At 47.1% G+C, this 26,954-nt stretch overlaps 1 protein-coding gene across 1 annotated transcript in view; it reads right to left on the bottom strand.

Annotated features, from left to right (window-relative positions):
* LOC144724135 (protein WWC2-like) overlaps positions 1-24,136 on the bottom strand; it is a 107,365-nt gene extending 83,229 nt beyond the window's left edge. Inside the window, 1 exon segment of the mRNA XM_078603036.1 lies at positions 23,803-24,136. Coding sequence (XP_078459162.1) covers positions 23,803-23,930 — 128 coding nt within the window. The 5' untranslated portion in view covers positions 23,931-24,136.
* Positions 24,137-26,954: the final 2,818 nt, after the last annotated feature.

Below are 26,954 nucleotides of genomic sequence, written 5' to 3'. Positions count from 1 at the left end.
ATTGCACAGGGTTTGAGCTCCGCATAGTCCAAAATACCAAATTCATCACCGCCGTCACATCACCCACTGTGGTTACCCGAGCATGTGTTCGCTCATTTGCCATGGGTAATGAGCACGTGCTTGTTCTGAGAGTTTGCTGACCACGGAAAATGTCCTTGAAGGACTCCACCCGCTGACCGAGCCTTCTTCATTCAGTGCAGACTTAAAGTTAAAGGCATCCGGCCAATGATGCAGAATAAAGGTCTCCCCCACCTCTGCAGTCGCTAGAATTCAACTCGCACCTTCAAGCGAATATATTTTACCACTTCGTGTTCGTGTTGGCTATCCCCGTGCGGGTGCGTCTCTCCTATTGGCTGCCACTTCCATCACAGAGTGTCGTCCACTGAACGTCATCCCTTCTTGCGGTGACGAGTCCTGCACGAGCCCGACTGCTTTTTATTTTTAAACGGTCACTGAACGGTCGTGCAGTTCTCTTAACCGTCAGCCCCTCCGTTGTCTTTCAGCGGAACAAATCATTCACTTGAACCTGCAAAATTGACAGTGAAATTGACACCCACAAGAGTTGATAACTAATAAATAACACTTTAATAAATAAACAAACCCTAAGTAATTAACGTTTTGTGTACCCAGGCAGCAAGTAAGCAACTATAATTGCATTCCATTCAGCAAAGCGTGCTCGTATTTATAAACTACCGCCGCCGATGACGCGTCTAATGGGCCCGCTGTTTTACAAACAATCAAAAGGTCACGCAAGGGATGCATTCACACAATTAAGTGCACTTTTTCCTCCACCGCTGGCTCTAACGCTTGGGGCCGGGCCTGCGTGCAGCTGGGGGGGGGGGGGGAGTTGCTCGCACGACTTCCCGTCGGGTCGCGGCGTGGACTTGCCGGAGCCGATCCCACCATTGACGGACCGCGCCCCCCTCTCCGGCGATGCCGATTTCCCAGGGACCGGATCGCAGTTTTAGTGTCTGCACAGAAATTATTCCAGCCAATAAGGGCAACGGTGAAATGCGGCGTCTCCACTTTGGAATTTCAGCCGTGCGAAAATAAGCAGGGCTGCAAAACACGACGATTCCATCGCTTACGCCTTCGCCAACCTGCAATGGCCAGTATGGTGAAGTATGATCAAATAACCCCCACAACCCCCATCGTTTGGGGAGCCCCCCCTCCTCCAAAAGTGGATTGACAAAAAAGGGGAGCACATGTACGTGTGCTCGTTGCTGTTTGACGATTGACTTGAACTTTGAACTAACAATACATCGGCGGGAATTGTGGTTGCCACGTTTGCGAAGTTATTTGTGACCGAGCCGAGAGCATCAACTCATCACCGCACTTGAGAACCAGGTTTCTATCCACGTTTTGCTGCCCACATGCAAAACCCGGCATCTCAACGACGCTCGCTGGCTCAGTGCTCCATTGCAACATGTGACCCACCCTCACACTCAAAGGTCTCCCAGCTACCTCCACAACATATTAATATATATTATACATTTCTTCTGGCCGAGGCGCCCCTTAAGTGCAGCAAGGACTTTTGAGCCGGGCACTCTCGCCGGGCGCGATGGGCTTCTGCACAGTCCGTTCGGCAGTCAAAAGGCCAGAACGGCGTGCTAGAATCACACACACACACGTGCCTTCACTTCACACACACACACAGACACACACACGTGCCTTCATTTCACACACACAGACACACACGTGCCTTCATTTCACACACACACACGTGCCTTCACTTCACACACACACACAGACACACACACGTGCCTTCATTTCACACACACACACGTGCCTTCATTTCACACACACAGACACACACACGTGCCTTCACTTCACACACACGTGCCTTCACTTCACACACACACAGACACACACACAGACACACACGTGCCTTCACTTCACACACACACAGACACACACACACACACACGTGCCTTCACTTCACACACACACACACAGACGTGCCTTCACTTCACACACACACACACAGACACACAGACACACACGTGCCTTCACTTCACACACACAGACACACACACACACACAGACACACACGTGCCTTCACTTCACACACACAGACACACACACACACACAGACACACACGTGCCTTCACTTCACACACACACACAGACACACACACAGACACACACGTGCCTTCACTTCACACACACACACACAGACACACACACAGACACACACGTGCCTTCACTTCACACACACACAGACACACACACAGACACACACGTGCCTTCACTTCACACACACACACAGACACACACACAGACACACACGTGCCTTCACTTCACACACACACACAGACACACACACAGACACACACGTGCCTTCACTTCACACACACACACAGACAAAGCTGTATAGCCTTAACAGACTGTAGGGGCAAGTGGTGTTAGCGAGCACCTATGAAGGCCAGAACGGTACACGAGGGGGTGGGTGGCCAGCACCACGCCCGACCGCCTTTGTCTCCCTAGTGGCAATGTTTACACACCGCACCAGGTACTCATTTGAGGCTGAGTCGACCTAGGGGAGGCCCGGGACCGGTTCAGATAATCGTCACTGGTGTTGGCCGTGAGCGGGAATCGAACCCGTGTCGCTGGGTTCATAGTGCAGCGCGCTAACCGCTACACTACCGCTCCCTTCACTTCACACACACACAGAGACACACACACAGACACACACGTGCCTTCACTTCACACACACAGACACAGACACACACGTGCCTTCACTTCATACACACACACACAGACACACACACAGACACACACGTGCCTTCACTTCACACACACAGACACACACACAGACACACACGTGCCTTCACTTCTCACACACACACGCGTGCCTTCACTTCACACACACAGACACACACAGACACACACACGCGTGCCTTCACTTCACACACACACAGACACATACATACACAGACACACACACAGACACACACGCGCGTGCCTTCACTTCTCCTGACTGCATTCCACTGCCTGGGGGGAAGGGCCCGCAGGGGGGCGAGGGCCGGAGGGGTGGGGGGGGCTAGTTGGAGGGGGGGGGGCAGGAACCGGCCCAAACTTGTCCTGAGGCTCACAAGGCAGGCAGAGAGCGAGGAGGCAGCAGGAGGAGGGGACACTGTGTGTTTGATGGAACAACAACAAAAAATCCAAGCCCACATGAATAGCCAACATTTTCTCGGCAGCAAATCTTTGTTCGCAACATAGTAGAAGAAGAAAAAAAGATCTCCAAGTATGCGCACGCCGTGAAGGCCAGCCGAACCGAGAGCGCTGCGTGCGCACGGTGTTTGCAAGAGGGGAGAAAACACAAAATCTGCTCTCAGAACCCACGCGTTACTTTCCAGCGTACAGCAGTTAGGCGCTGTGGTATGTAGTCGAAAAAAATGTCAACTATTTCCTTTAACAGCCACGGCTGAACATCTACAATAGGCACATTGCGACTGGTAAAACCCATTTAAGACGAGATCAAAAACTTCAATAAAACACAAAAGCACTAAACTAATATTAACAATGTTTTTTTTTTGCAACCACAAATCAACTATTTTCGTTCAACAAATACACCAATGTTCATCGTCTAATAAGGACCAGAGATGCTTGCTGTGTAAATAGCGTTGCTTAAACTCGCTGGGTCACAGCGGCACAGAATTTCAAGTTCAGCTCTCGTGACCTGCCCAAGGTCCAAGTTTCCAAATTAACAGACTGTAAAAGTGCAAAACTGATTACACGGTATATCACTGCCAAATTCACAACCCAACCAACGCCTCCATGTAAAGCGCGTGACCTGCAGGCACAGAAACCTTGATTTAATCAGAAAAGCACCAAACGAGAGGCTGCGTGTGGTGTGTCTTCAAGTCCAAGGTTAGAGCATTTTTCCAACCCCACATCAGCCCAAAGTCCAGCACCCTCCAGCTTGTGGACATTAAGAACTTGACAAAACCCTCAACCAAGCGCGGTGGACCGTCACGTGCAAGTCTGGGGTCACGGCCAAAAAACACCTCCCGGACGTGACAACGTGACGCAAGGGCTCTCCGGTGAGGGGGGGGGGCGAGCTTCTTCCAGGAACAGAACCGATTTCCAGGAGAAGTTCTCAGCGCGTGGAGCGAAACGTCGCGTGGAACAAACACGCGGCACGACCTGAAAACTCGCCAGAGAGCTGTACTGTACAGCGCAAATCGCTAAAACCAGAGCGATAGCGGTACAAAAAAACAACCCCTCTCAAGTTGGGCAGCATTAAGGTAAAGGCCTCGAAATGGAGTTGCTTTAACATTCAATAAACAAGTCAAGCTCCTTGTCAGTAGGCAGCGCGCTCGGGTGTGATCGAATTGTGCGGTGTACCCGCCTTGTTTGATTATCACGAGGCCCCTAAGCTGTGAGCGAGCGGTATTGCTGCCCGATTGGGGGCTAGCCCGTGTCAAAGTAGTCAACAACAAAAAACAAAACCGGCTGTTCTCGCGATCAGGGTTTGCATTTTGCCCGATGAAGTCACGCAGCGCGCGAGGATATTCAACTCTTATAAATGTGCGCTTTATTCATCGTAAATCGGCCTTTCATGCGTCGTCCAACGTGACCCGCTTGGTACAACGAAATCCAACACCGCGCGGAAATTCTTGTAAACACGCCGGGTCGTTTCCAGTGCACAAACATTTTCGATCCCAAAAAAAAACGCGGCGTGGTAATAACAACGAGTGAGAGATTGCTGCAAAGAAAGCCCCACACTGTACAAATGTAATTTCCGCAAGCTGCACTTTTGAGAGAGAAAAAGGGGGGCCAGGGGGGCGGGAAGAGGAGGAAAGAAATTGCAGCGGGAAGAAGACCTTGTCGCAACTTCTGGCAACTGAATTGTGAAGCGTGGGCGCCGACAAGAATGTCGCCTGCGGCTCGCAGAGGAGTCGAGCGCGCCACGCCGAAGTGGGCCGTGGAAGAGCCACTGCCCTCAAAGAAACACGACCGGCATGTGCTCATAGCGCCTCTCCTCACCGCCGTCACGGCAGGACGGTCAAATGAAGTGCTGCATCGATTCAGACAACAAGTTCCAATGAGCACAAAACGTGCAGAATTCAGCCAGCCATACCAGAATCATAAACAACAGCACAGTAATACGTGGCAACCAACACAAGCTTCATAATAAAGGTTGTTGGGTTAGATCGCGTAAGTATAAATGTGTCGTAATCCTCCACCAGAAGACTATTCTGGCAAATTGCCCGATGATGCTGGATGTAATTACCAGCGAAACGTCGTACTACTCAAGTTGTAAATGTTGTGGACTTACTCTACAACACACCGGTGGGCTGAAGCAGTAACTAATTGGCGTTAAGTTTACGTGACAAATCCCTTACTAATTGGCCGTGTCAGGTGGGGGAGGGTTACGACCCATTGATACTTACGCGATCTAACCCAAAAACCTTTATTATGAATAATATTGGTCGCAAAAGCCTACGTGTTAAACCAACACAAGTTGGTCAGTTAAAACATTGAAAGCACGGTTATTCAAATAAAATTGGAAATGCCTCGACAGCATAAACCGTTTTGCAAGAAATAATTGAAAAATTGATTCAAGGGTTACAGCCATGTCATGTTGTGGCACTTACGTGCGGTTTTGTTATTTTGCTAAAGTTTGGATAACCGCGTGGCCAGTGCACTTGTGACCGATGACCAAGCCAGCTGGCCGCTGTCGTGAACGGTTCAATTCCCACGGCAGCCTGACGATGTTGAGGCGTCAACCGAAGATGCAATCTTCCGTTGAGTGAACATTAATGCCCCTTTGACGCGACTACATTTGTCGGGGGAGGCCACTTTGTGTCCAAGTTGCAACATAAATCCGAGGCCTTAAAAACCCCATTCACACGTAAATAATGAAAAATAAATGGTCCTCTTCATTGTACACTCACACGGAGGTGGAATTCCATTGCGAAGGTGACAGGGTCATGGGGCCTAGCGAGGTATTGCCGGGTAGATAATCCACACGTACTTTATCAGAACAAATCTGCATCTGCTTCATAGGGTTTAAGGGAAACAGAAAGAAATATCGTCAAGTAAGCAATAAAAACCTACAAAAATGTTCAGCATCAGCGAGATCCCTGGACAGCATTTGCGTACAGTGCAGCACAGCTCCAACAATGGGGAAAGAGATTCATCCATCAGAGCCTGCATCCGCACCGTGGGCCCAATTCGTGTGGCTTACTTTGGGCATTATTCCACCACTCACTGGAATAAAGACGACCGATTCTGAAAAAAAAGTATCTAAAATATTCCAGTTTGCAATTGTGGGACACAAATGGCAAAGGAGAATACATAAACATCTGGAACAGCTGTTGCGGATCGGCCAGAATCCAAGTAATGAAATGAGGGCGATGAGAGGAGGTTGCAATTTTTTTTTTTACATGGAATGAGAATGAAAAGTATCATACCATTACGCCTAAGGAAGATATATGTTTTTATTCGTGTACATTACTTGCTGTGACACGGTTTTTGCTAAATTGACATTGATTCTTAGGAAAAGTAAGTGTGCTTGTGAAGGACACTTCACGAGAAGGAATGACACCAATGGTCAAGACTAACACCAGTGGCAGCCAAAGAAGGGCAGACGCTGGAGAGGACATCCACCGTTGAGATGGAGTGATACGATCAGCCCTTGTGGAGGTTCCAGGTGAATTGTTGCGTCCCAGGCACATGAGGGACGGTGGCGGCATGGGGAGGTGTCCACTCATTACCAATGGTGCTGTTGAAGTCGTCTTTGGCTTAGCAACCACATTCCACACCTCGGTGGAGGGGGGGGTCGCTCGACTGTCACGCACACGTTCGCACGTGCACGCGTCTGCGCGTGCGAGACGGATGGAGCCCAACCGGTCGGCATGGAGCGCAAGGCGGCACGAGCGTGCCGACCTCATCACGGCGCCGTTTCGCATTCACCTTGGCGCTTCTCCAGCTTTTCTGAGTGGATGCGCTTTTTTTTTTACAAAATGGGCCTCCACCCATTGCCCCCTCCCCCCGCCCCCACCCCCCCGCAATAAATCATTCCCAAAAGCTGCGAGGGAAATTTGGCGAAATCGTCAGGAAGGAATTTCGTCACAATGCCGGAATTTCACAGAAATTCTACTGCACGATTCGGGCCCCCCCCCTCCCACGTTTTTGGAGCAGAGGTGGAAATTGGACCTGTCTGGGTGGACGTCATTCATCATCCCAACTTTTAACGGGTTTCCTACAACAGCCGACATAAAAATGATGGCCATGCAGCCGTCCAAGTCCGCATAGCTGAAGGTTAAACCAAAATAATTTATTTCACCAACTCGCAAACAAATTCTGAAACTATACACGTGCATGACAAACGCGATTATCTACTGCGTGCAATAAATAACAGTGGTTTAAATACCAGTCTTATGCGGAATGCGACAAGGGAGAGAGATACACACACAAACACAAGAATGGCATTTCTCATGGCATTTCCCATAGGTCGCTAGAGCATGAAATATGCTTTAATCTGCAAAGAAGTATTTCTAGTTTTAGATCTCCTGTGCCAAAACGCTGTCACTGCCTGCGACCGCATGACAGCTTGCTTCTGCAAGAGAGTGGAGGTGATTATCTTCTCAAAGAGTTACATTAAATTGGTAGGATTGACTTTGAGCTGCCAAGTCAAATTCACCTGCTGGTGGTCATCCGGCTAAGCAGATGGCTGCATTGGAGAACGTCGGTGCAGAACAGACATTCAGAGCTCCCTTCAGATAAGCTTCATCGAAACAAATTCATGAGTGAGGAAAAAGGGGAAAACTTGAGAGACCTGTTCACGTGGACAACGATTTAATTAAGTCAAGTATGTCCAAGGTTACAATAAATATTTCACTTCTGCTGCAACGTTTTCCTTGTTCACAATATTGTACGGAGAGAGGGTAACTGTAGCCTAGAGGCTTGTGGGTCAATTTGCACTCTGCATCTGATGCCGATGCCTTCAGACCCACCTGGTGACACTACGAGGCATTACCAGAGCAGCCTCGTGAAAAGTAAACGCGACGAATTCCCCCACCAGGCATCGGTGTGTCATTTAAACAGAACTCGATTATAAATAATCATTATCTCAATCTTACGACAGTAACCAAAAGTCAGTTGATTATATGTATGTAGCGCCATTCACACAAGGCCTCACAGTGCTTTACAACACAATCCAACCAAACCATTAAAACCAAGAGGAAAACACCCCAACAAACAGATACGCAGAAGAAAACAAGTGTGCGTCTTCCGACGAGCCCTAAAAACATCGACTGACGAAGTCCATAACGGACTGGGGCAAGACATTCCACTCGCTCTCCCGTAGAAAATATGTACTGTACCTCAGTCAAGTCTTAATGCTTTTTTGTTAAAAGAGACATGAAACACTTTTTTAAGAGGAAATGTCCATTTCTGGCTGAACCCAAGGTGCCCAATGCATGGATGTTAATCCCCAGGTCATTTACAATGCAGTGTCTCCTGCTGACCCCTGCGAAACGAATAATCTAATAATCGCCACGCACATATTTATAGAACACGAGAGAGAGCTCCGCGAACTTAAATTCGCGAGCCAATGTAAACCTCAGGCCGCCACGTGGCCTGCGACATGGATATTCAGGAATGCTGCGAGAATGTGAAGGCTAGCAGGGAGATTCGTTCTTTGATAAGTGAGGATAAAAATGTGGAGCCCAGAGTTGGTTATAATTTACAGAGAGAAACTATAGACAGATGTCATTGGCAATTTACTTTTTTGTCAAATCAACAGATTTGTTTTAGTTCGTCTTATCCTTTTGCATGCGTGGGGCTTCTCTGGGTGCTGTTCCTTCACTCGTAAAGAAACTGGCCAAACTTCCTAAAACAGAAACCTCTGTGAGATTCCTGATTACAGAGATCTATTCTTGTTCCTACCAATTTATACAAAGTAAATAACCAAAAATAGCTTAAGCCGCATTTTCTTCAAAACCCACCAAATTAACAAATTGTCCTGCTGCATTTGGCGGTCACACGCAGGCAGAAGAGTCCCTGGCTCTGCACAGACACAGGATCATTCCGCATTGTTTCAAGCCGTTTTTCTGCCTGAGACATACGTGACCCATGTGTACAATGAGGCCCCACACGTAAGGGGGTCATGTTACGCTGTAGGAAAAAAAACATTTCCAAATTGTTTTCTTTCAGCTCGTGACTCTGTGTACACACCAGTCACAACAGCCCATTCTAGAGCTCCTGACGCTCGACAGCCCAGGGGCTTGGGAGCCATCGCAGGGACAGAAACCGCGCTTGGGGCTGAGAAAAATGTGCGGCGACGCTCTGTCACGGCAAGAAGAGTCGCCGTTTCCTTCCCGGCCGCGGGTGCGATGCTGAGCCGATGCTGAGCGAGTGCCTCTCAGAAGAGGCCTGACGGCAGAGCGCAAAGGGAGGAGGGCTGAAAGCCCGGAGCGGCAATGTCACCCAAAGTGGTTTTGGTCTCCCAGGCAGAAACTCACACGACTGGGGACGCAATGAGCGGGCAACCACAAACTACTGCAACTCGACGCTGGTGAACGGAACGCGAATCATTTATGGCCCTCGGCTGCAGTTTGATTGGACAACCGTGCTGTTCTCACGTGAATGAAACGATTCCAGGGTGCCGCATAGTAAATAAACTTGATAGAAAATATGGAAATGGCAGACAGGAGGACGAATGCGTCGTCATGTTCCGTGTGTGTATGAATCATTCACCACTCATTGTCACTTTCATCATCGTTTATTTCACACATCAATATATTTACATACTATCATCCTTCTCATTAACTCATCTCATCACACTATACTGCTGTACAAATAGTTAATTATTTGTTCAGCGCCTAAACCAAGGTGCTATATACATTAAAATATGATAAGATATATATATCTCTCAAGCAAACTCTGAATGAAGAAAGAGCTCACCTTCAGGTTTGAATCGTCAATGCTAAGTACACAACCGAGTGCGCGCACTGCACGAGTTGTGATCTGTATTTTTACACAGGGGAAGAAAAATACATGCCCTCCCACAATTTGACCTCTTGAAATACCAAGAACGCTAAGAATTCGGGGTCACGAATGTTTTCACAAATCAATCATTGTATTTTTTGCGTGGTTCTTCGTTGGCACCTGCAGTGGCTGTAGAAGTGACCCGGGACCCATCATCGTGTACGAAGCAATCTCCCTTTAATCCATCTCTTCTTACACGCAACATATGCACTATTGCAACCTTAAAGCTCAGGTTTACTGCAACTCATGACATGACGATACCTGTAACAATTCCCATTTAGATTCAAGACCAATGTCAGCTTTACAAACAAAACTGCTGCAAATTCATTTAAATAAAACGTAAATTTGGGAAGCTTTCTTTACTTAAATATTAATGTTCCATTCAAAAAGGGAACTTTTTTCCCACCATATTACCAAACCCCCCCCACCTCCCCCCCAAAAAAACCCCACAAAGACCCCTATGTTTGACACCCGATCTCACTTTGAGTGGCTCGGTTTAAAAATTCATTCGAAGGCATTTCACTAAATCCTATGAATTTTAAAAGAAAGAAACCCCATCTAGGTCCCTTTGTTGCGGCAGCACTCACCGTGAACTGGACCACGGCCGCCGGGTTTTTGTTTTCCCCGCGGTTTTGTGGCGTTGCCGTTGTGGCCTCCTTCATTTGCTGCCTTGCGGCAGATCATTCAGCGACAGGTGCAGAGCGACGCTCGCTCCACTCACAGACGGCCGTTCAGCTAATGCCCGGGTAATGTTGCTCAATCCCATCGCACCAATGCCGAGACGAAACCCTTCTGTAACCTGCCTAAAAGGGGCTTTCTTTTTTGGCTACGATAACCTGCCCAATGCCCATTCACTATTAAAGCTGAGAATGACCAAACCCAGAAGGACGAATTGCCCAGTGGGCAGGGTGCTCTCACCTAAAGTGAACAGTGAAGACCGTCTCACAAGAGCGGACTTTGACTGTGGCCAGTGTAACAACTCAAATCCGACATTTTATAATTAACCACTGAAAAGTCAAATGAACAACACATGTACAGCCTTTACTCTTGTATATTAAGAAAAGTAAAGAGGGCTTGGGGGCAGGACATGGCCGGTGTTGAAGAATGATAGCCGAGTGGCAATCAAAGGAGGGAATAAATCCCAGCGGAAGACCGCAGTGCAAATGCAGCAACGAGATCAATTCACGTGAAGGAAAGGGATGGATTTTAGCATCGTAAGACTGATGGATGGTGATGGTTTGGGTAGGCTTTCATCCAGCAGTGGCTAGATCATGGCTCATAATGACGATCATGAACCTCGTCTGAACTCAAATTTTTTTCTTGCTGTGACACTCCATCATTTCAAAAGGGTGTCACCCGGTGGTGGAGAAATGAAAATGAATTAAGAAACACGAAATGAAAGCGTACGCCGTACGTCGACTCAGGAGAGAGCTACCATCGTTCATTTCTTGCGCGGTCATCTGTGACGAAGCTCATACCGCCAAAGGTGCGGTGCGTGGGAACAAAATAGGCCAACGTTAAGTTTTTTCAATTTGTTTTCTGCTTCTTTGCCGCGAGGGCCTTGGCTGCCGATTTGTGCCATCTCACGAGCCTGGCAAAGACAATGGCACCCCACATACCAACTCCGGTGGCCTCAAGCCAAAACTCCTGAGCAAGGGAGCGATCGTCTTGCAAGCGATCCGCATTGAATCCGTTGTCCGCATCGCACCGTGGACGCTTGTTTGGGTGCAGAAGCGAATAGTTCAGTAGGCTTATCTCGTGGCGCTATTCAAAAACTGGCCAAACCGGGGTTAATGCCCCGCAACCGGACACCGGCCCCCCCCCGGCACCCTGGAAACACGACGCCAAATAAAGTGCAGGTAGGAAAAAAAAATCCAAACCTTACCTGGCCCGCTCCTCGCAGGACAGACGAGCTTTTGTTCCTTCGAAGGTCGCTCAGTTCCTTCATTTTCCCCAATGGACGTGACAAGTGAGGTGTGCGTAGGGGCCGAGGCTGGTTTGAAGCAGCTGCCGATTATGCAACAATGGCAGCATGTGCATTGTTACGGGTACAGCAATAAATGGAAATCTGCGAGGGATCTATTTTGACACACTACATCTTGCATTTATGGCATGATGAAAAGAATTATGTGCGCGGGGGGGGGGGTCAAATTCTCAAGATGCAGCGTACGATACCTCAAATGCCATGCGGTAATGGAGCACACACAAAGTGTAACTTCGCATTTTATCAGATTGGTGAAACACTTTTCTCGATAGAACATCTCAGGCATGAGCTTGCGACTTAAGCATCATAAATCGGTTAAATAAGTGTCCGGATGCTATACAATGCATTTTTCTAATTCAAACTCACCCTGGGGAACCATACATCATCATTTGGGATTAACTCGCGTAAGATGTTATTGATTTTACATTTTTCCGATATATACACACACACACAGATAAACACACAAATATTGTACAGATGTATAGTGTACGTGCAATATGTGTAAATATGTATGGGTATTACATCACAAACATTTCGAGGCAGCCATCCAGAGAATAATTAAACCAAGGAAACCTGGCACATAGCCTTTCTTTCTATCCCACATTTACCAGAATGCTGTGTGCACGCAATGCGAGGGTAAAGTCGTCGCTGTTCTAGCGACTTACGTCAAGAAAACGATGGGGCGTCTCGGTGCGATTAAACGTATCAACGAAAGACAACTCTTGCTACCTTGCACAAGCGTATCAAAGGAGTTTCCTAGAATTGGCTGTCTGACGACACGAGCTTGAAGCTTTGGGGAAAAAAACTGATAAAAAATTAACAGTCTCAAGAAGCAATAATGCACTCTAAAAAGAAAATCTCCAAAAGGATAAGAGAAAAAAAACCCATCAGAAAGGAAAAAGTGCGGTCCGGAAAGACACAAGTTGGAAGCGTGTTGTTTGAAACTTGAATAACCCGGAGGCTTATTTTATTGGCCTGACCCACAAAAGCATCGATGACAAATGTGGTGGAGGAATGTTTCTTTATTTAAGCCTAGACAGTATAAGGGACAAGAAAAACAACATACAAGTTGTTTATTTTTTTATGGCCGTTCCCTGCTATTAAAACACAGGTAAGAAGAGCAAGCACCCTGGAAATTATTGTACACGATGAAAATCACTGGATTATTGGTGGCGGGTGGGGAGTGGAGTTGGTACGGTAGCGCAGGGAACGTGCAAAACTCATCAGAACGCGTCACACGGTGACAGAACTCATCAGCAGCCAGCGCTCGTTCTGTTAAACCACGCTGCGCAGTCGGGACACGGCGCGACGGTGGTGTGGTGCAGTGCAATGGACGAGCTCAGAGGAGTGCGTGGTCCCCTCCATCCATCTCTTCCCGCGGGGACAAACTGCAGCAATCATCAGGCACGTAACGAGTCAATCCCCAACCATTCCAGCAATTTGAGGAACAGTCACGATTCGAATCCAGAATCGAGCATTTGTTTGTCTTGATTGCAGTCTCAGTTGTTATTGTGCGTCTCGTGACGAACGTCTCATTTGTATTGCCCGTCCGGATTGTACCCTTCCTCTGACATGTCCTGTCCGTCTCTTTTGTACGGTCTGCGCTACCTGCTCAATTGGCAAACGCGTAACGTTATCATACAACCTGGATACGGTGTTCATAAATTGCAAATGACCAATTCTAAAAAGCTCGGACGCTGACGCATGTGTCGCGAGCATTTCGGAATCGATTATGAACCGACAAGAACGAAGCGTCGTTGGCAAAGCGCAGCTCCGAACAGCGTAGAGAATGTTTGTGCACGCTGCTCGAGAAGGGGCCCCACACCTTCAAGTGCAACAAAGGCGCGCGCTCCCCACTTGTCAGCGGCACGCTGCGTGCGAGCAGCAGCGCGGTCGCCCCGTGCCCGGAGAATGCGGCTGTCAACATCTCACGCCGCCGCGCGCCGGCCGGCCGCAGTGCATCTCAGTGACTCCACCCTCATGCCAAACACAGGGGCGGCGTGGAATTCCAAACGGTTCAACAGATCAAACATTGCCTCCATTCTTGTGATGATTGAAAGAAATTGCGCTGCACAATGTATTGATAATTATAGTGGAGGGGGGTTAAAGCGTGTTATTAACAAATACGTAGGTAGATTGCGTCATTGTTTCCACAGCGGTGTGTATATAACGATTTTTTGTTTACTTAGATTATTCTTAGTAGGGCTCTCTTTAAAATGAGGATTCTGGTCTCAATGGCTCTTGCCTCATTGTAAATAAATGTCATCTGTCCAGTACATTTTAATGATGCTTTAAATAAAAAAATAATCCTTCATACTATCATTTTTACATTAAAGTTTACATCACCCGAAATGCCTGGGATCTTCATAAAATACGGTGGCACCGTGACGAGGTTGAATAACGGCTCGGGTCATTGTTCCGCAGGCTCGTAACATTAGACTTTTGCCGGTGATTGAACGACAATGTTTTATAATGCACAAGTTGAGCTATTACCATGTCAGACTGAACCGCATATGCACTCAGCCTTAAGCCACGAGCAGTGGGTAATTCAAATGCTGTGGTAGGGCAGCGGGGTTTGGCTTGACCCACGAAACGACATCAAGCCAGAGACACTGCACACAGGATTTCACTTTTACAAAGCCAGCAGTAGCAGCACCAATGTGTGCAAAAGAACATCTATTATTGGCATTTTGTTCCTCCAATTAATAACACACACCTCTCTTCCATGGCCAGAGGGATTATTTACAGGAAGACATAATTTATCCGATTCTACTGTAAGTACAGCGCTTCTACTGGGATGGAATTGTTAGAACAATTGACCATGCAAGCCACGAAGCTGAGTCGATACAATTCGATCTGCCACTTGCAACTACGTGGTACGTTTCTTATATAGCAGCAGTCTTAAGTACTAAGACACACATGGACAAAGACAAAAGTGCCACCATATATCCACAGGCAGTTGTCAGGCTGCTGCTGGATGGGGCCTCCTCAAGCTGTGCAGATTTTGGGGGTTACACAATCACACTTCATCACGCTGGCCAGTGCAGGTTATATATGGTAAAAAAATAAAGTAGAGTACAATTAGTTTAACTCGACTGACCTCTGTTGTCAACAAGATTAGCCTATAGGAGCCTACAACACCTGTCTTACATATGGCGGTCGCCCACCCAATCACGGTCCAGGATAAGATTTGCGAAGCTGTCAAGATCTGACGTGACCAGGTGCATTCCGCGTGATTTGTCCATATACACACCGCAAAGACTGTACACAATCCCACACAAAGCAAGCGATTTTAAACGCTGCCACGAAGTCATTACCGCAATGAAGAGGAAGGCGCTTCTCAAACAAACGTGAAATATCTTGGCACTCGGGCGTGCAGGTGAAACAATGCGCAGAATGCCCCCGAAGTGGTTCAAATGTGGCCCCGCAGCATTCTTGACGACTCCCGGAGAGGAGCCGTCGTCACCACCGTCAGCTGCCGCGTGGCGCGCTCGGAGACGCGGACCGGACAAACCGGCCACGGCTACAACGCGAGAGCGGCACGGTCTGAGCACAGACAGCACTTGTGGAGGTTTACAACTGACGTTGAAAGTGTTCATTCAGAAGCTCCGTCCATCCGTTGTTCTGTTCGTCTTGTCACGAAACCAAATGAAGACGCAACAGGAGTCATTAATCAGAGGGTTGCTCCAAAACGAACGTGCAGGGAAATTTTGGTAAAATACAATTTAGCTTTATATGCGGTCTCCTTCAAAATCCGAAAACGCAACGTTTATATGCAAGTGGCATTTTCCTATGCCCCAGGAGCCTATTAACGCTATCTCGCTCCACCATGAATTATATTTTTCTTCACTTTATCAGATGAGAGAGCATTGGATTTTAAAAAAAAAATTCTTAGTGATGGATGGGTGGCTGGCTTCACTTCACACCGTGAAACAGTGGAGGCTGATGCACTTGGCATCTTGCTATGCCCACCCATAGCAAGCCCCCCACCCCCCCCGGGCGAGGCCAGATAATAGTGGTGTCCACTTCATGCAAGGTAGCACCAGTGATGTGATGGCATCAACACGGAAGCACAGGGCTACGGACAAGAGCAGGCCCCGGTAAGCAGAGACTGTCTACACAGACGACTGCAAAAGTAAATGTACACAGCAGCACACTGTAAAAGAGAATGGAATTTACAGCACGGAGGAATGTCAGCACACAACGCAACTCCCCCAAGTATTATATAAGTGCAGTAAACTTTTAGGGGAGGGGGGGGCATTTTTTTTGCTCAAAAGCACAAACATTTATTAGGGTACACAGAGCACCGACTTTAGTGTTCAGGAGATTTGTAAACTATGGCATTTGTATATCTCCCACGAATAGTAAACCCCATACCTTGGACAGTGGCAGTATAATTTGTGGTCTCTTGGAACTTCCATCGGCTAGAGAACGTGCACGGTTGAAAACATATCCGTAGGGAGAGAGAAAAAAAACTACCCGGGCTAAACGATGAACCGGCAGACACACCACACAGACGTGAATCAGCAGCAGCACATGGAATGAAAAAAGTGTGAAATAAATAAAGAACTGGAAGAAAAGTTGCTGTTGCCTTGACGAATTCAATACAAATCTCCCCACACCCATGCCGAAGACTGCAGCGAGACGCCAATCATGCCATTAACATTCCTTTCGCAATGATGCCTCTTCATTCGAAACACGACTCCCAATGAACGCCATTTAACGCGCAGTAATGAGATTACAATGAACCCAGCTGGTGTGTGGCGGGCGGGCGGGCGGGCGGGCGGGCGGGCGGGCCTCACCTGATTCAAAACTGGCCAAAGAGGGAGGTACAAAACCAGGACCGAACACTCAATGTTAAATCTTCACGAGAGTGTCATCAAGATGCCTTAGGCACGCCGGACTGCCGGGAGCTGACGTTGTTAGCGAGCACCTATTCCACCAAGGTTTTCAGAGCACAGGGAGGCCAGTGGCAGCATTACACCACGTACAACTTGAGGAGCTATCATTGTCTCCCCCAAGTGCTGGTATTGACTATGGCGTAAAAGGTACACATTTTAAGGCTAAGTTAAATTAAGAGACACACAGGCCAGGTTCAGATACCAAAAGCTATAATAGAAAATAGACATACCAATTCAAGAAAAACACGCAGTTATTTTTAGGGTCGTTTAGGCTATACTTTGCAAAGCTGACCTGAAGCAAGGTTGAAGGTGGGTGAAGGGTGGTAACCACACTTTACGCAATCATAAATCATCTTCCACGTATCTTACAGCCAACAGACACACAATCGTACGTAAAAAACCGCACCACCCTACTGCAGTTTACATTGCTGCCAAACTCAAGTTCCACGTTCAACATACGTGCGCATCCTAGACGCCGCCAAGCCCATTGCGGGCGGACGCATTACACTGCATGTGAACCCAATGCGAGGGTGTAAAGCGATAGGTCTCGGTTCAAGATAAACCGACCGCGCTAAATTCGAGTCTCCCCCACCGCCTCCCACGCCGGCACCTGAAAGGCAATTCCACAATGCCGATCATATCTGTGAGAGCCCACCGAAACGCAAACGCTGCACGGAACGACAAACGCATTTCTCCCTAAAAATAGAAAAACGCAAGAATGCTACATGGCCTGCCAGGGGATCCGCACTTGCACCAGACCCAACCGAAAGGGGCCACGTGGACGGGCATTTTACAAAAATGTGTCCGTTAAGCACTTTCGGCAATTGGCAGTGCCAATGCGGGTGGCACAAACTTTACAGGGGGTCCTATACGCACACTCCAACAACACGGAGGGTTATAAAGCGTTCGGCGTGTGATCCATCAAACACGAGAGGCAGTAAAAAATAAACATTTAACTAGTAAATGTATTATCGGGTTGGATGGTCCATGAGCAAGCTTGGCCAATTCAGACTGTTGAATTTTCAAGGATGGACGATATTGAACTTTTGTCGGAGCTTTATCGCCTCTTAGTTCTGCGGCAACGATGCTCTCAATGAATGCCGCTGCGGGGCGTTTAGCCTGCTGCCTTCACCGTGCGTTCCTCATCCAAGAACTACACTGCGGAGGGGCCTGCGAAGCACAGCACTGGCACACGCAGCATATGCATGTTGTTGATGTCCGTATATAGACTGGAGTGTTAACTTACATGCACAACATATATGCTAAACTAAACTTTCTATTTTACCAGGTAAGGCCCACGGAGCTGTAAAATAGTTATTTTTCGGAAGCGACCTGGCCATCACAAATGATAGCTCAACGAAGTGTCTCATCATCACGTGGAAGCAGCCAAATACTACAAACGCATATTTCTAAATGTGAGGCAAAAACACAGAGGAACCACAGAAAAACCACGTGACTACGGGGAGAACATGCAAACTACAAATATACAGCAGGCGTCGGGGTCGGGATCAAACTCACAACCTCCTGCATACCAGGCGAGGTCGTTAACATCTCGGCACTTACGTAGAACGCCCACCGCAGAGCGAAGAAGATGTTTCACACACGTATGTGTTGCGCAGGATTTGTAAAAGGTCTGTACAGTCCTTCGGTTCCTAACAGATGGCAAAACTACCACTGCGCCAAGATTATTTTCTGCATAATGCTTCTCATTGTGGCACACACGCGCAAAAGCGTGCATAGGGAGCAACCAGACATTAACGAAAACAATAACAGAAAGAAAATGTAAGCCCACTGCCAATCCAACACTTCTTACCTCCGCGCTGTGTTAACATCAACTCACACTGGCTCCTGTTAAAAGTCCACTTTGAATCAAAGGCAGATATGCCTAAGACTCAAGGCCAAGGTACGATTCGCGACGGAGATATAACCACCATCAACCACAACTCATTATATATACACTGGCAGTCACATATAATACTCACAATAGAATATACTAACTATATACAAGTACTTGCATGTTTAATACAAATGGACATGCATGATTAGAATATCACCACAAGTAATCACACAAAATAAAACATATGCACGTTTAAAAATCACTACACTGCCAGTCACATGCAATACTCACAATAGAATATACTAATCATATACAAGTACTTGCATGTTCAATCCAAATGGGATATGCGCAATCAGAATATAAGCACACAAGCAATCACAGAATGAAATACGCACCGAAAAAAATAATCGCTAGAATAATTCACACTTGATACAGCTGTCGAGCTGTGACGGTTCCACCTGAACCTGAAGACGGAAGCTTGTGTTGCCTCCGAAACGTCGTGATTTAAATTTTTATTTAACTTTTACTAATTTTAATTTTAATTTTTTACCTACGTGACTTTACCGAAAAAACCTACGAATATAATTCACACCGGTTGTCGATCGACTGTTGGATGCAGACCTCAGCAAGTCGTGTGGGTCATGGGGGTAGTTTTGACCCTACTTCACCATGCCACCAGTGTGCGCGTTGGTGACGACGAAGAGCCAGACCCAGTTCATAAATCACTCGCCACTGACGGTAGTCGGTGTCATGCCTAGCAGGTACCAAACTCACAACATTGAATCTGTTAAGGTGGCGTGGGAGTCAAAAAAAAAACACCGGCAAACCTATCGCAAGGATTTGCAAAATTCTTTCAAAACAGCCCATATTATAATACAATATGCTTTAAAGATAAACACGTGGAAACTAATCAGCCAGCCGTGTTTTCAAGTTGTGTTTTAAAGGCCAAAACACTAACCTCCCCCCCCCCAGATATAACATTCAAGTGGCCAGGGTATTTAAAGAAAAAAATATCGACCCTTTATTTTCCCAATTATGTGAATATGGCGACCACCCCTCGCACCCCTTCACCAACCCGCACTGACCAATGTGGTGAAGTATGGTCAAACGACCCCCGTGACTGACACATCATAGGGGATGCCTTCATCCAGCACTGGATTGACAAAGGCATGAACATTGCTCTCTAGACTGTGAACAATTAACTTAAAAAAACGTTGGTATGTTGGCAAGATTACACCTTTCCCATACAATCTAATCCAGCACATCATGTATAGCAAGATGTCAATAAGTTACAGAATGGTCAATATTATTCAAGTCCAATTGGACTTCCAGAAATTATCATATCATTCACTATCTTGCAATAATAATAATGTACCCATGTTGTTAATGATCAAATTGTATCACACACAAACACTAGATGATAAAAATAACAAAGGTGCATTTATTTTGCGACTATCCAATTTCATTGGAAGTGTAACAACGCATTTGCTTTAAAATACACGAGCATGCCAATAGCATTCCAATGATGTCATTAACACATCGGCAGGGGGCAATACATCGGACGTAAGTATTAATACTCGTACTAGGTAGTGGACTGTCGTTAGCATGTTTTAATCACATAAACATTCATACAAACAACATTTGCAGCTAAATGTAACAATATTTTATTTATTTATAATACTTTATTCACTTGTATCAGACCACCTACGTCCAAGAAAAGTCAGTGAATTACCAGGTGAATTGTACAACTGTGCAGTATTTATTTCTAACTTGAGTAAATTAACACAGCACCAAGCTCAGTGTTTAATATACAACTCTCAAATATTCATAAGCCTATCTTAGTCATGTATTTAGTCATTACATTGAATTACAACTGATTATATAAATATACTGTAATTAGTATTTATTTTAATAATACGGTATTAACTTCTATTACTTCAATAAACCACAGCTCAAAATAATATACCAGTCAATAGACATTACAACACCGTTTTTTAATACAGCAGGTACTTTTCAACGCCACATTTTCACAATGTGTTAATAATGTCAACGCCAACCCAACGATGCCAATCAACCAGACAATCAATGCTACTGAAACTGTCATGCAGTTACATTATGTAGGAACGCTTTAATTAACACGATCATTACCATCGCTAACTTCAATAATCTTGTAGTAGTTTATCACAAACACATTTACACGGCACGCAAAGCAAACTTGAAGTTAAAAGTAACAATGGTGTATGGGTTTAACTTCAACAATGCTGCACCAAGTGAAGTCAAGTTCATGTCAATGGTGTAAATAAATCATTTGCAGGTACAAAGTTAACCGCGCAATATTAACACAGACGTACATCAGCAACAGTTGCCTTGAAAGTATAAAAAAGGCGACGTTTCGGGCAAGAAGCCCTTCTTCATAGCGCACACATTGCTAGGGAGGGCAAAGGGAAAGAGTGGCTTCTCTATTAGTACTCTGAAGAAGGGACATTGCCCGAAACGTTCCTCCACCACTCACCATCGCAGACTCGCCAAACAATGCGTTTAATATTAACACAACGGAAGCGCTGTTGCTATTTTATTACATTGCATTAAGTGATCATGTACCACATGATCATGTACCACATGATCACTAAACAAATTCGACGATAAACTTCATTACTAAATATTTAATGGTGACGCTGTTTTAAACTCCTTTATAAAACAATGGCATTGTCACGACAGACATGTTACGGCCAGTTAATTGGCACTTTCAGAAAGACTTCCATATTAATCGATATTAATCGCTTTTAACAAACACTTATTAATTACCCTACATGAACGTAAAACAGAAAACGTGAAGCTAAAAGTAGCAATACCATATTAAGGTTCCTCTCGTCGAGAAGAAAAATCAAGGCAATTGTGTCAAATGATGATACATCGTTTTAATTTCCGTATAACAGTATTTACGAACATTTTACAAGCACCACAATAATCACCCCCCCCCCCTTCTCTCACGTACTGTCATGCATTACTCACGTCACACCAACACTAAACTAACTTTAAGTTAGCAAATCAACGATACAGTCCTGTACATCGCTATTAAGTGCGTTTCTATCAGGTTGATCGTGCCAGAACTACGCAAACGATGTCAATGAATAGTAAATAGGAAAGTCAATGGTGTTTCGTGAACTTTTGGAGTAATTCTACTACAGAAACGATCTCTATTTTATAATCATGCTTTCATTCATCACAACTCATTGATAGCATACGTTATGGTTGTGCCAGCTTCTCTCACGCCAATACCAAGTCAGAGATACGGGTGTTACAATACGATACAATATAGATCTGTATTGTGAAATATCAGGATTTAATTTATTACAACACATGGAGACCGCTCGAAACATTAAACTAAAAGTAGCATTGCCATTAATGAAATGTTCATCAGCTGCGACTAAAGTCCACCACGTCATGTCACGTCAACATTAACGCACGATCACTATCGTTAATCGTCACTTATTGTGTAGTTATAAAAAAAACATGAATAACAACGTTATCTTAACTGTTAAATTAACAATGCCACATCTAAATGACAATGCTGCGTGAAATCCCGATGAGTAAAACACGTCAAGTCGATTATGTTCATAAATAATATCAGGGTCATTGCCCGAAACGTCGCCACAAGTTACATTTAGTTTTTTTTTTAACGAACGCGTGTGATTGTGTTGATAGCTGTACACGTGCAGCATCATCATCACCATCATCACCACCCACCAGGTAAACCCACGGGCAATGAGTACAACCGCACGCTAGAGACTTTATCAACTCTCTTACTAATAGTGCACAATGACAATCAGAACAACGTTTCATTGTCACGAATGTGTTAACCCGCTACTCATCAACACAGCAGACACGACGACCACCAAAACTCCCAGTTGACAGCAACAAGTTGTGGTTTGGGGGATCACCGTGGTGATGATCATCGCTACCCCGGGTAATCACGGCGGCACATCGACACCGAGCCGATAGGATCATTACTACCAAGTCAATAACTACGAAATCAATAACTACGAAGTCAATAACTGCTAAATCAGTAATCCCGTCTCGACTGCCTGGCAAGCCAGCGATGTAAATAACTCGTGGGGTTGAAGAATATCGATTGGACAACTCATAACCCGCACAAGCATCGCCGGTATTTAAAACAAAACATCACGATCACCATAAACTCATTGATGACAACTTGTCAAACTATCACAACCATCTTGACATATCATCATCATCGTCGTCGTGCATCAATGACGAGAGGATCGCCGCCAACTCCGTAGCCCACGATACCACGACACGTGACGCTCAGGAGGCTACGAACACCGCTTGTCAACTTGTGCCCAGAGTTCATCGTTACCATAGCAGCAGTACTATAGGAGCAGTACTATAGGAGCAGTACAATAGTAGAAGTACAGTACCATAGGAGCAGTACTATCGTTTAAGTAATATAGGAGCAGTACTATAGTAGCAGTACGATAGCAGCAGTACTATAGGAGAAGTACTATAGCAGCAGTACTATAGCAGCAGTACAATAGTAGAAGTTCTATAGGAGCAGTACAATAGTAGCAGTACTATATAGCAGCAGTACTACAGTAGAAGTACTAGAGTAGAAGTACTACAGTAGAAGTTCTATAGGAGCAGTACTATAGTAGAAGTTCTACAGTAGCAGTACTATAGTAGAAGTTCTACAGTAGAAGTACTATAGCAGCAGTACTATAGTATCAGTACTATAGCTATCTGGTAGTGGGCTGCACGTGTAAGCAGCACGGACACGAAGCCGCGCTTCAGGCCGCTGTCAACGGCAGCACAACGCCCACAGAGCGCGCCCTGGACAGCTGTGAAGCAGCAAGCGCTTTACAGCTCTTCGGATTCCTCCAGGTTCAACAAATCCGACTCATCCCGGAGTGGAACTCGCCGGCACAACTTCCAACAACTTCCAACCACAACTACTTCATCCACCACGGCGTTGTGGCAGAGCGACTTCGCACGGGCAGAGGAGTCGGGCGAACCACGCAACAACCACCACAACCACCACAACAACAACAACCCTCACTCACCTGTCGCGGGGGTCGATCCAGCTCGTCTGCTTGGTGTTGTGGTCAATGTAGAACACTTTGCCGTCAAAGTCCCTCGCTTCCTCCCACCCGCTGGGGAGAGGCAGCCCTCCGTTGCCTCTCTTAGGCATGTTTGTCCGCCTAGAGCAGCGGCAGCGGCGGCAGCAGCGGCAGCAGGGTCGAGCTCCTCCATGATGACACCATCATCACCAGCAGCAGCAGGAGAAGAAGAGGAGTCGGCATGGTCGTCACCGCCGGTCTGGGCATCAGCGCAGCATCGCCGCCGCTGCCGCCAGCGCCGCAATGCCTCCCTCCATCTTGCCCGGACGGCGACCTCATTAACATAAAGCGTGGAGAGGGGGGTGGGGCGGCGACGGGGGCGTGGCCTCGCTAACGGGGAAGGTGATCATTAGCATAAATTACGCGCGTAAATTATGCTAATGAGCGCGCGCGATCGTTTTGGCCAATCGTGTCGCCGATGCTGCCCACGCCCCCGCCCCATCGCCACGCCTCACTTATGCTAATGAGCACCGCCAAGCGTTATGTTAATTAGGTCGGTGAACGCGTTATGTGAATCAGGGTCCCCGACGCCGGCCGTAACGGGTGACGCCGTTTCACTTGTCAGGGTGGTGTGGAGGGGGGGGTTGTGTGGTGTGGTGGGGGGTGGTGTGGAGGGGGGGTGTGGTGGGGGGTTGTGGGGTGTGGTGGGGGGTTGTGTGGTGTGGTGGGGGGTTGTGTGGTGTGGTGGGGGTTGTGTGGTGTGGTGGGGGTTGTGTGGTGTGGTGGGGGGTGGTGTGGTGTGTTGTGGTGAGGGGTTGTGTGGTGGGAGGTTGTGTGGTGGGGGGGTGTGTGGGGGGGGTAGTGTGGTGGGGGGTGGTGTGGTGAGGGGTTGTGTGGTGGGGGGTGGTGTGGTGGGGGTTGTGTGGTGTGGTGGGGGGTGGTGTGGTGTGGTGGGGGGTGGTGTGGTGTGGTGGGGGGTTGTGTGGTGTGGTGGGGGTTGTGTGGTGTGGTGGGGGGTGGTGTGGTGTGGTGGGGGGTGGTGTGGTGTGGTGTGGTGGGGGGTTGTGTGGTGTGGTGGGGGGTGGTGTGGTGGGGGGGGGTTGGGGGTTGTGGTGGTGGTGGGGGGGAGCGGTTCATTGACAAAGCCCATTGTTGCCACTTGAGCCTCCTGCGTTCCTGGGGCATTACGTAAGCCGGCAGCGCCACAAAGGGGCGCGCATTCTGTGCGTCCCTGGCCATCATTCTCCAGCGAGCCTCTCTCTCTCTCTGCCTCTCGCAGCTCACGAGCGAGAGAGCCACGGACATACATCATCAGAATCTTGCTGTAGACTTGGAGGAGGAATCCGATGAGCTATGAAGCTCTTTTTGTTGTGGTTGTTGTTGTTTTCCGCCTCAGATGCCCGGCAATAAAAAAAACCCAAACGAAAACTGCCGGGATATTGTTGTCACGGAATTTCTTTCGTCGTGTTGTCAACAGCTTATTATCATTCATTCATCGTGCACGGACATTAGAGAGCCAGATTAAGACACTTTTAAAACAAAACTTACAGTCAACAAAAGGCCAACACATGAATGTCACTAAGACTGCCTGGTGAGAAAAAAAAATATATATAGTACATACTCTACATATATGGTATGTACTATATCTACTCTACATATATAGTATGCACTATATAAAACGCGTACTATATATACTATACATGTATAGCGCACACTGTATATTCAGTTTCATTTATTTGGTATAGCCCTGTGAGCCATTCGGCTCTTGAATATATGCATACATAGTACGTACTATATATACTAGGCGAGGTTTGTCCGTAAGCACACAGATCGATGGTGAATAATACAATAGTTGTAAACTGCACGCTTCACCATGGGGACCCGATAATAATGATATCAGTGAGAATGTTTCCAGACTGAACGTGCCACTAAAACAACTTCTTCCCACTGCAATTCCGCACGAATCAAGCCGTGCCACACTCTAGCCGACTCTTCACTTTATTTACAAGTTGAGGATGATCGAGATTGAACCGCCTCTAAGTTGAGGATGATTGATCATTAAAAGAACAGCCCCTTGCCAATGCCGTGGGACGAAGGCCCTATCTCGCCTCTGACAATGTCAGTCGCGGACGTTGTTTGGCCCTGCAGCTCATCACGTTAGCAGATTTGAAGGCTTCAGGGTGTCACCAAACACAAGCAGGCAGTGTGGGGCTACAACATTGTGGTTACAAAGACAAAGATTCCCACTTTATAGCCTCAACAGACTGTTGGGGCAAGTGCTGGGAGCGAGCACCACGCTCGGCCGCCTTTGTCTCCCCAGCGGCGATAATTTTACACACCGCACCAGGTTCTCATTTGAGGCTGAGTCGACTTAGGAGAGGCCCAGGACCGGTTTCAGATACTCGTCACCTGGTGTTGGTGGCCGCGAGCGGGAATCGAACCGCCAAGTCCATAGCGCACAACAACACAACCACAACAACACTCAACAACAACAACACTCAACAACAACACTCAGCCACAACAACACTCAGCCACAACAACACTCAGCCACAACAACACTCAGCCACAACAACACTCAACAACAACACTCAGCCACAACAACACAGCCACAGCAACACTCAACAACAACACAGCCACAACACACAGCCACAACACAAATCAGTGGCGATCACCGCACTGCGCTACGGTGACGCAATCCTTGGGGCAGCACCCCCCCCCCCCCCCGGGGCAGCCCCCCCCCTCTCCTCTCTCTCTTCAAACTCCTCGAGGTGGCGCGGCTCTTCCAAGTTGGTGCCAGTCGGTGACTTTGTCCTCCTGCTCCTTCTTCTCCCCCCAAACATCTGATTCAATTGCGCCCTCTCGTGGTCAAAGCGTCAAAGCGCGCTAAGTGTCTCGCTCGTTAAGAGGCAATCGACTCATTCATTCAGCGGACATTCTCCTGCAGGATACTGGCGAAATGAACCCCGGCCCTCTGCGTAACAAAATATTACATAAAAAATCTAAACGACTATTTTGTTTTACATTGCTTGTATCGGGCGCAGCGGTAGCGAGATGTTAACTACCTCTTATGGAGGACGTCGTGGGTTCGATCCAGACCTTGACGCCTGCTGCATTATTAGAGTTTGCGAATTCTCCGCATGGATTTTTCTCCGGGT

Source organism: Lampetra planeri, chromosome 19, assembly GCF_965212315.1.
Source record: "Lampetra planeri chromosome 19, kcLamPlan1.2.h2, whole genome shotgun sequence".
Lineage (NCBI taxonomy): Eukaryota > Metazoa > Chordata > Hyperoartia > Petromyzontiformes > Petromyzontidae > Lampetra > Lampetra planeri.
The sequence above is the reverse complement of the archived record's forward strand: the minus strand, read 5'-3'. Positions and strand labels throughout refer to the sequence as shown.